Source organism: Trichechus manatus, unplaced genomic scaffold (genome assembly GCF_000243295.1).
Source record: "Trichechus manatus latirostris isolate Lorelei unplaced genomic scaffold, TriManLat1.0 scaffold00101, whole genome shotgun sequence".
Classification (NCBI taxonomy): Eukaryota; Metazoa; Chordata; class Mammalia; order Sirenia; family Trichechidae; genus Trichechus; species Trichechus manatus.
In genome coordinates, this window is record NW_004444037.1 from 8927876 (window position 1) to 8942802 (window position 14927).

The window sequence follows — 14927 nt, forward strand, 5'->3', positions numbered from 1 at the left end:
AGCCCATGGGGTTCTAGAACCTTCAATCTGACATATTTACACTTTCCAAAACCTATCTCAGGGTCCCTGGATGGTGCAAATGGTAAAATTAAGCAAAGGTTGCTAACTGAATAGCTGGAGGTTCAAGTCCACCCAGAGGCACCTCAGAAGAAAGTCCTGATGATCTTCTTCTGAAACATGAGCCATTGAAAACCCCATGGAGGAGAGTTCTATTCTCACACACATGGGGTGGCCATGAGTCAGAACTGACTCATCAGCAATTGTTGTTGTTTTTTTTTATTTTTTAACCTATCTGGTGGCACAGTGGTTAAGTGTTCGGCTGCTAACCAAAAGGCCAGCAGTTCAAATCCACAAGCCGCTCCTTGGAAACCTCGTGGGGCAGTTCTATTCTGTCTTACAGAGTTGCTATGAGTCAGAATCGACTCAACAGCAACAGGTTTGGTTTGGCTTTGGTTAGAATCCATTCACATTAAGTTACTTGTGGTTCTGTGAATGAAATATGCTATTCTCATCTCTGGAAGGCTCTTCCCTGTCTTGTCTGCTTGGAAAACTTACCTTTTAAGACTCAGCCTAAGCTTTTCTTCATTGTGAAGTTGTCCTTGAGCCCCACCCAGCTTGAAGCAACCCTTTGTCTGTGCCCACACACAGCCTTATACAGCTTCTATTGTATCTCTCATAATTGGGTGCATGAGTAATTGTTTACACTGATACACAACAAAACCCCTTAAGGGTGAGAATAGTCTACTCAGCCTTGTATGCTCAACAAATACAAAAGTGCCTAGAACACAACAGTGCCCATGTAAAAAAATAATATATATATATATATATAATTGCTATCAACTTCCTCCTTTAACAAACCATTACTCAGAGATAAAAAAAAAAAAAAAAAAGAATTAACTGGAAAATTTCCTCATCTTCCTGGGAAACATTATGCAGAAACACAGCCTTATGCAGAAACACAGAAGAAAAGTTCCAAGAGAAATAGCCGCAAGAGTGATCCATGTGTTAGACAAGCATGGCTTGGACCCTAGAGCTGCCCAAAGCCATGAGAAAGCATAGATATTTTGAGCTGGCACCAAACCGTCTCTGAAGGCCTGTTCTTAAACTTTATTTAGGTTTGTTCTTAAATTTCTTTCATTAAAAATTAAACCTCTAATTTGACAAGGTGATTTTCCTGAAGGCACATATGAAAAGGAATTTCAAAAATATTTTTTGGGCTATCATCTTGCATTTTTAATAAGGAAAACCTACGTCAAATCCATATAATCCCGTTCCCAAGGTATTGGCTGAACAGTAAAGTGCAATCCCAATGTCATTACAAGGATTCCACTTTAAATTCCAAACCATAAGAACCTCTTGGGAGAAGCTAGCAAGAGACTCCTTCAATCGCACCGTGACTAGAATGTTCTTTAGCAAAAGCTTATCACATGTTACATAAAATTTTGCTGCAGACATATTTATACTTTTTCTTCTGAAAAATGCTTTCCTTTAATATGCAAGGCTTTGTCATTTGTAAAAATCTGTTATTGTTCCTCATTCAGGGGTTCTTAACCAGACACACCTATGGAGTCTTTACTTGCCCAGGGTAGAAGGTAGGAATAGTGTTGTACTCAGCCTTGTATTGTATGCCCAACAAATACAAAAGTGCCTAGAACACAACAGTGCTCAATTTAAATATATACATATATATATATATATATACATGTTATTGCTATCAACTTCCTCCTTTAACAAACCTTTACTCAGAGATGAAAAAAAAAAAAAGAAAAAAGAAAAGTGAATTGGAAAATTTTCTCATCTTCCTGGCAAACCTCATGCAGAAACACAGTCAAGACAAAAGTTTTGTCTTCCACCCCTTTCTGGAGTCTCTGACTTAGTAGACCTGGCATGGGGTTCAAGCATCTGTAATTTTTCAGAACTCCCCAGTGACTATATAATTACCACTGCTGTCAGCAGACCACTGCTTTGGCTCCTAAACTCAGTGATGTTCTAGATACTTTTAACTGACTCTCTCAGGGTATAGAGGAGAAGGTGCCAAATGAGCCACATCAATTCTGCTAAGAATTGTGTTCAGGACCACCAATGGAGAAGGATGCTGGGCTATCAGCCCTGTGTGAAGTCTTCATCAATATCTATTCTTTAGCACCTCCCAGTCTCCCAAGAAGCATCACTGATGCATATTCATAGAACAAGGTCATGACAATGTCAACCTCCCACTCCAAGACTGTGCTACCTAGTCTTTTAGAGCTATGTTCAGAATTAATTCCCAAGGTATACTCACCCCCAAGTGTGATCCCTTGTGCTTGGACCAAAGTCCGTATAGAAACCCAACTTCTCTCCTAGCCACATGGTTAAATCATTGTTTCCCATATAGGGTTTAGAAGCATCACTCTCTAAAATTGTTATGAAATCTGCACCTGTTCAGGGGAAAAATGTATGTAGTGATTCAATACACAATGCAAAAAACAATTAGTAAAACTTTATTCTTGACACTTAACCCTTCTGCTTTTACTCATAAATTGAAAACCAAGTAATACCTAAGGAGTCACCAAAGTGGAGTGGTTCAAATCTGATCTATAAAGGAATTTTCCCATGTTTAGAATGTAATTAAAACATGGAATACCTAGAGGAAGGACAGAAAAGGATAAAAGCATAAATGTTCTGAAGTCTCAAATATTCTCAATATCTTTCTTAAATACCCCAAACTTCAAATAACCTTAATGCCTTTTTCAAATACTCAATTTATGTTCAGAAACAATACAGCAGCGCATATAGCATTTTATTCTAGGGCAATCACCTCCGTGGTATTGGCATGTTGTTTGTTGTTAGTTGCCATTGAGTCAATTCTGACTCATGGCAATGCTGGGTGTGCAGAGTAGAACTGCTCCATAGAGTTTCCAAGGCTGCTCCTTTCAGAAGCAGATCAGCAGGCCTGTCTTCTGAGGTGCCTCTGAATGGTCCAACCACCAACCTTTCAGTTAGTAGTTGAGGGCTTAACTGTTTGTGCCACCCAGCTGCCTGGGACGGGCATAGAAGTAAGTATATTAGTTTTTCAGACCCTGGCCAGATATGCCTCTGAGGTCTGTAATCAGACTAAGTAAGGAGTAAGGGCCAAAGAAATTTTGTATTGACTTAATAATCATACAGAGTCAGAAGCTTCTCAGAAAACATGCTTATCAGTAGGAATAACCAGAACACTTCAGCACTTTATTTTGCTCCACACTCCATGTAGTTGATCTAAGAACCAAACTCCCACATATTTTAAATGATGCTTCATACAAAGGTGAGTTACCCAGGGCACAGAATCAAACAAAAATGGCCCTCAAACTCTTGAAAAAGAAATTACTTCATAAATGAGCATCACTCTGACCCATTCTGCCCTTTAAGCCAATAGTTTTCTGGGTCCTTAACAGAAGTTCCTCAAGTGACAGGAGCCACCTGCAGAGATAGCACTAATAATAAGGGCATGAGAAGAGCCCCCTGCAAATACCCAGTATGAGGCTGTGTTCGGAATCAACTGAATTGCTCTCAGACATATACCGATGTGATTACAGAAGCTTAATCCTCCTGAAGCTGACACAAAAGTAATGCTTTCTGAAGAGGAGATTAGTTTATGACCCAGCAAACCCTCCTCCTATAACTTATGGACTTAATCAAAATAAACGTAACAATGGTAGTTTCTCAAAAACTGGAGCTAATTCCAGGAAGACTTACCTGTGTGACTGAGCAGTTGAGCTGATCTTTCTAGACTAGACCACCCTTCATTGTCATATCCAAACCTGAAAGGCCAGATGGCGACAGAGACCTCTTCGGCTGGTGCCTAAGGAATTGTTTCAATGATAATTTATGATGATTGTGAAAAATGGCAGCTTTGGTGACCCAGTTTTCTCCACCTCACTCTACCAAAATCCCTATGTCCCAAGTTTCAGCAAAGGAATATTCCCAAACATTTTGTTGTTGTTTGGTGCCATTGAGTCAGTTCCAACTCATAGTAACCCTATGTACAACAGAACCAAACACTGTGCCATCCTCACAATCATTTTTATGCTTGAGCCCATTGTTGCAGCCACTGTGTCAATCCATCTCATTGGGGGTCTTCCTTTTTGACTGATTGTCTTCTTTACCAAGCATGATGTCTTTCTCCAGGGACTGATCTCCCTAACAACATGTCCAAAGTACATGTGACAAAGTCTCACCATTCTTGCTTCTAAGCAGCATCCTGGCTGTACTTCTTCCAAGACGTATTTGTTCATTCTTCTGGCAGTCCATGGTATATTCAATATTCTTTGCCAACACCATAATTCAAAGGCACCAATTCTTCCTTGGTCTTCCTCATTCATTGTCCAGCTTTCGCATACATATGAGGCGACTAAAAACACCATGGCTTGGGTCAGATGCACCTTAGTCCTCAAGGTGACATCTTTGCTTTTTAACACTTTAAAGAGGTCTTCTGCAGTGGATCTGCCCAACACAATACGTCATTTGATTTCCTGACTGCTGCTTCCATGGGCATTGATTGTGGATCCAAGTAAAATGAAATCCTTGACGACTTCAATATTTTCTCTGTTTATCATGATGCTGCTTATTGGTTCAGTTGTGAGGATTTTTGTTTTCTTTATGTTGAAGTGTAATCCATATTGAAGGCTGTACTCTTTGATCTTCATCAGTAAGTGCTTCAAGTCCTCTTCACTTTCAGCAAGAAAGGTTGGTCATCTGTATATCGCAGGGTTGTTAATGTGTCTTCCTCCAATCCTGATGCCTCATTCTTCTTCATATAGTCAAATTGACAGACGAGTGGTGGCCACAAACATTTGTCCACATTTAATTCATAAAAACAAGCAGATATCTGCTATATGGAATTCTCAAATTAAATCTTCTTTAAACTTCTAGCTTAAGCTTGGAAGTTAGGAGAAATGTCTAGAAAGTGACTATAATAAGCGTTGCTTATAATAACAGCAAAAAATCAGAAATGATCTATCAATAAGAAAATAAATAAATAAATGATGTCACATGTCTATCTTGGAATACTACCCAGCAATGGAAATAAATGAATTAGGGCTACATGTACCCACATGGATGAAACTTACATAGGTGATTTTAAGTAAAAAAAAAGTTGCAAAATATATATGCATGGTATCATTTAGATAAAGTTTAAAAACATGGAAAAACCAGTATTGTTCAGGGATGTGTCACATGTTATTAGCAATATAAAGGAAAGTGTGAAAATGATAAATCCGTATTCAGATAGTGGTTACTTTCTCAAGGGAGAAGAATGAGATCACAGAGGGATACATGGGGACCTGCAACATATTTGCAAAGTGGTCTACTGATCCCAACGTAGTGTTATACCCCTACTGTACTGGCAAGCTACTACTCGTCTGTCAGTTTGTCATACTATGGTGGCTTGAGTGTTGCTGTGATGCTGAAAGCTATGCCACTGGTATTTCAAATACCAGCAGGGTGACCCATGGTGGATAGGTTTTAGCTAAGCTTTCAGACTAAGATAGACTAGGAAGAATGGCCTGGTGATCTACTTCCAAAAACAGCCAATGAGAATCTTATGGATCACAACAGAGATCAATCGCTGGATCAATCATGTGTGGTGAAGTGCGGGCCAGCGACAGCGAGGGAGACGCTTGGTGAGATGGTTTGGCACATGGCCGGAATGATGGACTCAAACATGCCAGCGATGGTAAGGATGCTGTAGGATCAGGCAACGTTTTGTTCTGTTGTAAATAAGGTCACCATGAGTTAGAGCTGACTCGATGGCAGCTATCCATCTATCTATCTGTACTGCCAAGGCAAGGTTGAGTAGCAGAGCCTCTTCTGAGAACTCTTCTTCGGGATCCATGAGCTCAGTCAGAGAATGCACTGCCCAATCCTAACCATCAATCTCAAACAAATACTTACTGATCTATAACAGGCATTCTGTAAATGTATGGCTGAATAAGAAAAAATCCATCACCACAACTGAAGAAACAACTCAAACTGAACCATACAAGTTCAGGTTAGGAGAAGGATAAGTAGCAATACCTTTGCGTAGGAGGTCCACTTTATATAACAGCTCAATATGCTTGTTCTACCAGCAGTGTGCTGGACATTTCATCTTTATAAAGAAGAGCTATTCTGTTTTGTAAATATATCATAAAAGGGAATGAAACCATCAACAGATATTTCAAGATGCATGATTATCTTCAAGCAATCCTTTTTTGACATAACTATACTTCTGTGATTAATTCTTGATTTCATTCCCCAAAACCTATTATTCCCTCATTCTTCCCATCTCAGTAAATGCCACATCCTCCATCCAGTTGCTCAAGACATCTGTCAACATCTAATCCATCAGCAAGTCCTATCAGTTCTACTTTTAAAATATATTCTATCTATTTCTCTCCAACTCCACTGCCACCATCCCAGTCCAAATCACCATCATCTTTCTCTTGGACAACTGAAAAAGCCTCATAACATACCTCTATGCTTCCACTCTTGTGTTCCCCTACAATCTACTGTTCACAAAGCCATCTAAGTGATATATAACTGGTTTTTTCACTCTCCTGCCTAAGACACTCCAATGGCGTCCACTGCAAGTAAAATGAAATCAGAGCTCCTTACTGTGGTCTACAATGCCCTATGTGATGTGGCTCTCACCTGCCTCTTCAACTTCACCTTCTACCACTCTTCTCCTTGCTTATCAATCTTCAGCCACACTGGCCACCCTGATGTTCCTCAGACATGCCAAGCTTGCTCCCACTTCAGTTTTTTACACATTCCCTCTACCTGATTCCTTTATCACCAGCTCTCTGCACAGATGGCTTTTTCTCAACTTTTAGGTCCCAAATCAAATGTCACCTCCTCAGAACAGGCTTCTTTATCCACCTAGACACAGTTATACTCTATTCAATAATCCAATTTCCTTCATAGCAGCCCAAGCAAAAGTGGCAGACTTTATTTTTTCCTCTGAATCCTGTCGCTATCCTCTACTAGAATGTAAACTCTACGAAGGCAGGTATCTTGTTCAATTTGTTTACCTCTGTGTCCCTGGCACCAGGCACATAAGAGACATTCAGTAAACATTTATCAAATAAATAAACGAATGAATGCATGAAGAATGAATGAAAGAACATGTATCAAATCCAATTCAAATGGCTCCTTTTGAAGAAGAATCCTGGCTGACATTAGGTATCCTCTCTGACCGACTTTATGTTATAATGACAACAGCTAACAATTAAAGGGCAAAAGAAAGGGATCATTTAATAAATTATTTAATTTTTAACAAAAGGTTATGGAGAACTGAATATGTGCCAAACACTATGTGAGGTGCTGGAATACAACAGCCAAAAAGAAAAACATGATCTCTGTCCTCCTTATAACTTTTTACTTAATATGAAAAATTTACTAGGTAGTAGAGATTTTCAACATTCAAAGTTAATCTTCAAATTCTATTTTAGCCCAAACTGTAACTCCAACTCATTAAAAAGCACTTCAAACTGTTTAATCAGTGCAAACAGAAAGCACAACATTGCAATGACTTGCTCCAGCCCACCTTTCTAGAAGACAAAGGGACACTAAAATATTTAAAAACTGTAGACAGTAATAGGGAAAAGGAGGAGACAAGAAAACTTTCACAGTCCATGAATATATAAACAATCCATACTCTGCAATATCAAGAAACGTCTGTAAGATTTTTCTTGGTCTAGAGTTCAATGTACAAATGTACGCGTATAAATATATATCATATAAAATTCTATTTCAAAATTTTAAGTTACTTACCTCTTCGACCAATTTCCTCTCATAGGCTTTTTGCCGTAGTCCTAATCCCAACAATCCCAAACCAACAAGCAGCCACAAGACTAAACAAAACCAAGAAATAGTTGTTTAACAGAAATTAAGTTTACTGATTTTAAAAATCATTTTTATGATTATGTTAAATCTATTAACCAAAGATTTTGTGCAAAGCAGAAATGTCTAATTCTTGGGTTAATTTTCACGTGTGACATGCATACGTAACCCATACTTTAAACTCAGGCCTCAAAGAATATTCCCTAAAAGTGTTCCAAGGACCATGAGCTTAAAGTAATAAAAATTTTAAAAAATCATAAAATACCTAAGAAAATAAGTCTTAATGAGCAAGAATCAGAGGTGGAAAAACCCTGCAGAATCAAGCCCATAAAGATTTCAGATACTAGAACTTTCAGAATCAGAATATATAGTAAGTGTTTAACATATTTAAACAGATAAAAGAGGGTATTCAAAAGTATGACTAAGGTACATGAAACTATAATAAATGATCAGAAATGTTCGTAAAGAAATCAAATAGACTTCTGGGAATAAATATATAATAATTATGATAACTGAAATTAGAAACTCAACAGACAGCAGATTAGACAAAGCTGAATAGAGAACTAGTAAACTGAAAGGCAAATCTGAGAAAATTACAAAGGGTACAAAATACAAAAGCAATCAAGAGACATAAAGAACAGAATAAGAAGAAGATCCAACATATATCTAGTTGGAGTCAAAAAGGAGAGACACGAAAAAACAGAGGACAGGTGATATTTGAAGAAATAATGGCTGGGAATTTTCCAGAATTGTTAGAAGACATCATTATTCAGATTCAGGAAGCCCAAAGACTCTCAAAATGAAAAAATCCACATCCAAATATACTACAGTGAAACTGCAGAGCACCAAAACAAAGAGAAAATCTTAAGAGCTACTAGGACAAGAGACAGATTATCTTCAAAAAAGCAACAATTCCACTGACACTTGACTTTTCAACACCAAAAATGGAAGCCAGAAGGCCATGCTGAAAGAAAAATAATTAACTACTAAAAGAACAGAAATTAAAGGTAAAACTTCCAAACTAGAACAAGGAGTGGGGAGGAGGGGAATAAGGAAGTAAAAAAAAAAAAAAGTAAGAGGAAAAAGGATACCTAGAGAAAGTGGAAAAAGAATACACATAGTAAAATGATAGAAATAAATCGTAATACATCAGAAATCACAATAAAAACAGATTAAACAAACTCTCAAGTTAAAAGACAAAGATTGTCAGGATTAAAAACAAAATCTGCTAGATCCTGGTTTCAAGGGACTAAAAAAGAACCTCATTTTCCACTAAATTTAACATGATGTTTCCAAATTATGATGAAACATACTTGAAAGTTTTTAAATAATGGTCTTAAACTGCTTTATGACATTTCTTTTAGAAATACACTAAAAATTTATTTAGTTTTTTAACTGTTTCCTATCTCATTACAATATAATAGTTTATCTCCTTTAGTAAAGTATCAACTCCTTGAGGACGGAGAACATTTTTTTAACTCATCTTTGTATATCACATAACAACTACGTAATACACTATCAGCACATTGTAGACATTCAATAAATCTTTTTATTTAATCCAGTCTATCTGTAATGAGTCAGATATTGAATAGTAAACTAATGTTGTTTTAAGTTTCTTCATTGACATTCCAAACATAATCCAATCTTCCAAAAAAAGGAGAACTAGAAATGAAATGAATCATCTCAACTATTAGAACAAAGCATTCTAGAAATTCTACGTGTTAAAACATCTTATCCATATTGTAAGTGAAGCAAAATGAATACAGAAGTATTTAAAGTACTTCAGCAAAAAAAAAGGAAGAAAACTGTTAACAACTTTGGTACAATGTTGATAACTGTTAAAGCTTGGTGAAAGGTACATGAAGATTCATTATACTCATTACTTTTATATGTGTTTGAAAATTTATATAATAAAATGCTTTTAAAAAGCTTAAAACAATACTTACGAAGTGTCATGTATTTTTCACTCTTTCTGAAAAGCATTTTAGGACTGCGTTTTGTTTGAAGAAAGTCGAGGCTTTTCTTAGGACCAAACAGCATATTTAGCCCAATAATTAGCATCATTGTCCCTGTTAAAAGCGAAATGAAGAATATATTATATTTTCATACCCCAAATCCTTCCAATGTTATATTCCAGGAGCTGAAATGTCATTTAAATGAACGTACTTGAAAATTCAGTTATTGAGTTAATTTAGCTCAGTACCTTACTCAGTAAATTACTGTAATACTAATTTTAATAATTAGGGCAATTATAAGAAATCAGCTAGAGTTCTAGGAATCATGCTCTAATTGAGGGGATCCCAGCCTTTTCCTGACAAGGGATTTCTTTTAATTTCCTGACTGCTTCCTAGTTGTTAGGTTGCTGACAGCGTAAGTCATTGGCCATAAGGAAATGACTGCTGACTGGGCAGGGAGGACACAGCACAAGCGAAAGGAGCCTTCTGAACCAACCTCCTCCATGGAAGAGACCACACATGCACGAAGCTGAGGGGCATGGCAGAGCATGTGTATGTTCTATGTATGACAGCGTTTGTGGCGGTAATTCTAACCTGGAATACAGGAATTCCGGGCACAGGGTCCTTGCAGAAAATGCATGTCAGAACTCACACTGTGCCAATATGGCTGGCCAATAAAGTTGAGCTCAATTAAGATGCTTTACAATGTAGCTTACGTGTAAAGTTTACATACTTCTAAAACCATACATAATACGAATGGAAACAGGGATGACTGAACAATATGTAAATTAGGAAATGTCAGGTAATGGTTTAAGCTAGCAAAAAAAGTTGTGACCAATTTCCAGAAAAGAACAGGAGAAGCCTAGAAAATAAATTTACAACTAATTTCTGATACAATATAGAATCTTTGCAGTTATATTAAAAGCTACTCTGAACATGACCAGTGTTCCCTGGTTTTCTTTGTGGCCTTATCAGTATACCATCCATGCTTACTAAAAATGTCTTGGTTGTATGAGGCCCTAAGAAAGCAGTTTCAGCAACCCCAGAAGCAGTGAACAGTGAGAAGGAACTCAAAAAGCTCACCATTCCTAACAACCTGAAGAAACAAACTTATGCACAGCACGGAATACTCATGGGCTCTTACTTTCATTCGTTTTCTTCACATGGCTGACCCCTAAGCAAGCTGGAGTTAGAAAAAAAGCAGGGCATTGGGCAGGAGGATAGAGCAGGACAGAGGACACACACCTGAAAGAAACCAGGAGAAATACAAAGTTCGCAAAACCAAGAGATCCCAGAGGAAATGCAGCAATGTATTTCTCTAATTAGCTGACAGCTGGTACTTATCAGAGATACAAAATCCTCAAAAGGCGTTTCTAAAATTTTTCATGCAATTTAAAAATATATCTTCCAAATCAGCCTGTCCTGACAGTTGTCTACCTCATGGGGTATAAAAGTTTAAGTGAAAATGAACATAGTTGTCGGTCATACGCCAGGGACACAATAGACAAGTGCAAAGGAACACAAGCAGTAGTGTATACATCTCCTTTATAGCACTCATCCCAATTGTAGTTTTATATGCATTTGTCTCATTTATTAGTAAAATGAGACAAATACATATAAATTACAGCCAAAAACCAAAAAACCAGACCCGTTGCCACTGAGTCGACACAGACTCATAGCGACCCTATAGGACAGAGTAGAATTGTCCCATAGAATTTCCAAGGAGCGCCTGGTGGATTTGAACTGCTGACCTTTTGGTTAGCAGCCATAGCACTTAACCACTATGCCACCAGGGTTTATAAATTACAAAGACAAAATAATAATTTCATTTTATTAATAGTGTTTCCCCCACTAAAGTTCCAGGTGGGCAGGGACAGTATGTCTCGTGAATCTCTAGCAATGTGCTTGGCACACAGTAGGTGCTCAATAATTTTTTAAATGAATAAATGACTAAGTAGAAAAATAAACGTGTGAACAATAAGAACTGGCTCCTCTACTAACATTTTTTCTCCTCATTTCTCAAAGAGTTTACTCTGGAAGCATTTGACATATTTTACTTAAACCAAAATGACAGGCAATATTTGATTTATGTATGCCTGGTATACATCAATAACTTCATTACTGCCATATGACAATTTTTTAAATATCAGACTAAGCTAAGCTTATGCAATTTTGATTTTGGTACATAAATTCATAATCACTGAACTAGAAAGTGAATTTACTCCATGATTTCAGAATTATCTTATAATAAGATACATACATGCAAAATATATTTTATTGGTAAAAAATGGTAATTACAAATGAGATAAAATTCAAGAGAACCAAAAAACATTGCCGTCTTTCTATTTATCAGCCTACTATTGAAGTAGCAACGTGAACATCCATCATCAGACCTTTTAGCAACATATCAAATGATAAACAACTGTTACATAGTATCTTTTTTATACTTTAATATGGATTCAGTTTTTTCCACAACTAATTCACTAAAACCACCTTTGCAGTAATAAATATACTGAAACTCAATAATGAATTAAAAAATTCGTTAATAATTTAGATATTGTTCAAGTTTTTTTTTTCAATCAGGAAAGTCTATTTCCCTAAGAAAGGCAAGATCATCCTATTTATTTCTACCAGTCATGTAAATTGCTAAATCTTGGTCAGGCCTGAGACGTACTTTTTTTTTTTTTTAGTTTTTTTTATTGTACTTTAGATGAAGGTTTATGGAACAAATAGTTTCCCGGAGACATATTTTTGAGTAGTTACTTTAATCCAGACCTTTCAAATCTACTCACCCAAAAGCACATCAGATCTTTCTCTAGCATAGATGCCTCCTGGGACAAACTTAAAAGCTGTGCACCATGCACAGAAAAATATTTCTAGAAGATAAAATATCATGGCAACGGTCATGGTTTTCCCAGGGCTTGTCCCTGAGCTAATAAGGTGTCCAAGCACTTGAGGCCACAGGGACGCTGTGAAGATGGCAAGCACACAGCCGGAAATAGCAGCTGCCCACGTGGGCAGGTAAAGGAGGCCTGCAGCTGAAGCCGCTCCTGTTTGTGAGAGAGAAAAAAAAGAATCAGACAGGAAAGTACCAAAAGTCTCTTCCATTTTCTTATTTAAAAAAAAGTGGTGGAGGGAATAAAAAGCTTATAGAATGACCAATTTATAGTCGTTTAGAACTTGAAGACACCTTAGGGGAAAACTGGTCCAATCTCCTGACAGATGGAAAAACTGAGATCCCTCTGTGGCACAAACTGCTAAAGGTTAGCGGTTTGAACCCACCCGGTGGCACCGTGGAAGAAAGGCCTGGGGATCTGCTTCCATAAGTATTACAGCCCAAAAAAAAAAACCCTATGAAGTACAGTTCTACTCTGTAACACATGGGGTCACCATGAATCAGACTCAACTCAACAGCAACGGGTTTGCTTTTTGGTTTTTGTTTTTTGTTTTTTTTTTTGGTTATCGAGGTTAAAGTGATTTGTTCAAGGTCACACAGCTAGTTACTGGCACCACAACTGGAGGTGGAATGCGGGTCTAGTAAACCTCAGTCAAATGCTAGTTTTTCACAAGGGCAGGGGCAGGGAAGAAGGTAATTTTAGATTATTTGTGTTAAGATCTCAACACTGATGAAAACGGAAATTATCCGTAATTACCAAAAATAATGTTCACTAAATCTAACCACCCAGATCCAGGATGTCAGAAAACATATAAAGTCAGTGTGGTCTCCAGAACATTTTTAAGGGACTTTCTAAAGGAACTTCCACACACTCCTCACTCCCTCATTTAAATGCTGCCCCTACTCCTACAATATGTAAATAGACTTTCCCAGCCACGAAGTTCCAAAAGAAGACGTGACTGATAAAGTACAGTATTAGAAGAAAATTCCTTAGTCAGTTCGTTCATTATTTAACAGTGTTGGGGGCTATGCAACCCGCCTCCAGCAGGCACTCAGGAAATGTTTGCAGTTGTTGAGCCAATGCTGAAGTAATATAACATGTCTCCCAATTCCTGTGAAATCAACTTTGAGATGGCATTTCAGGGGTCCTACGGCACCCCATTTTGGAACCATCACTATAACACCTTTCTGTAGATATGATATTTTCTACACTAGTCAGTGTTGTATAATTGTGACCCACCCATTCATGGACATTGACAGCAGACTCCCCATTACTTGGGGCAAGGACTCTAAAAAAGAAGGAGCCCAGAGCAGAAAGTTGCTCAAGCCAGCTTCTTGCGCCCCATGGCTCATATCCTTCAATAAGTCCCACATGCACTATCACAGGGCAATGCCATGTGACTTTCTATTCCTCCTCACTTCAAAGAGAATACCACAACCTAGCAATTCCACTTCTTAGGTATACACTCAAAAGAAGTGAAAACAGGAACCCAAGCTGATACTTGTACACCAACTAATTCACTGCAGCAGCATTATTCACAATAGTCAAAAGGTGGAAACAACTCAAGTGGTCATCAACACATGAATGGATAAACAAAATGTGGTACATACAATGGGATATTATTCAGCCATAAAGAGAAATGAAGTTCTAATACATGCTGTGACGTGGATGAACCTTGAAAACATCTTGAGTAAAATAAACAAAAACAAAAAAAAAACCATTGCTGTTAAGTTGATTCCGACTCATAGCAACTCTGTAGGACAGAGCAGAATTGCCCCACAGGGTTTCACATAGATGGAACCATACAACATATAAAGAATAATATTCTGCTTTTTATTTGACGTTACATCAAAAACATTTTCTCGTGTTATTAATTTTTTTCCAAAACATCATTTTTATGTATATGCATATATATGTTGTTGTTACGTGCCGTGGAGTTGGCTCCGACTCATAGCGAACCTATGTACCACAGGACGAAACACTGGCCAGTCCTGCGCCATGCTCACAATTGCTGTTATGCTTGAGCCCATTGTCGCAGCCACTGTGTCAATCCATCTCACTGAGGGTCTTCCTCTTTTTCGCTGACCCTCTAATTTACTAAGCATGATGTCCTTCTCCAGGGACTGATCCCTCCTGACAATATGTCCAAAGTATGTAAGACATAGACTCGCCATCCTTGCTTCTAAGGAGCATTCTGGCTGTATTTCTTCCAAGACAGAGTTGTTCGTTCTTCTGG

At 37.6% G+C, this 14927-nt stretch overlaps 1 protein-coding gene across 1 annotated transcript in view; it reads right to left on the reverse strand.

Annotated features, from left to right (window-relative positions):
- Positions 1-14927, reverse strand: part of CWH43 (cell wall biogenesis 43 C-terminal homolog) — an 83156-nt gene that overhangs the window by 26224 nt on the left and 42005 nt on the right. The window contains exons 7-11 of the mRNA XM_004382909.1: positions 12587-12844; positions 9786-9908; positions 7771-7850; positions 3715-3820; positions 2282-2417 (exon numbers count right to left, since the gene is read on the reverse strand). Of these exons, the coding sequence (XP_004382966.1) occupies positions 2282-2417; positions 3715-3820; positions 7771-7850; positions 9786-9908; positions 12587-12844 (703 nt within the window). The remainder of the gene's footprint in view (positions 1-2281; positions 2418-3714; positions 3821-7770; positions 7851-9785; positions 9909-12586; positions 12845-14927) is intronic.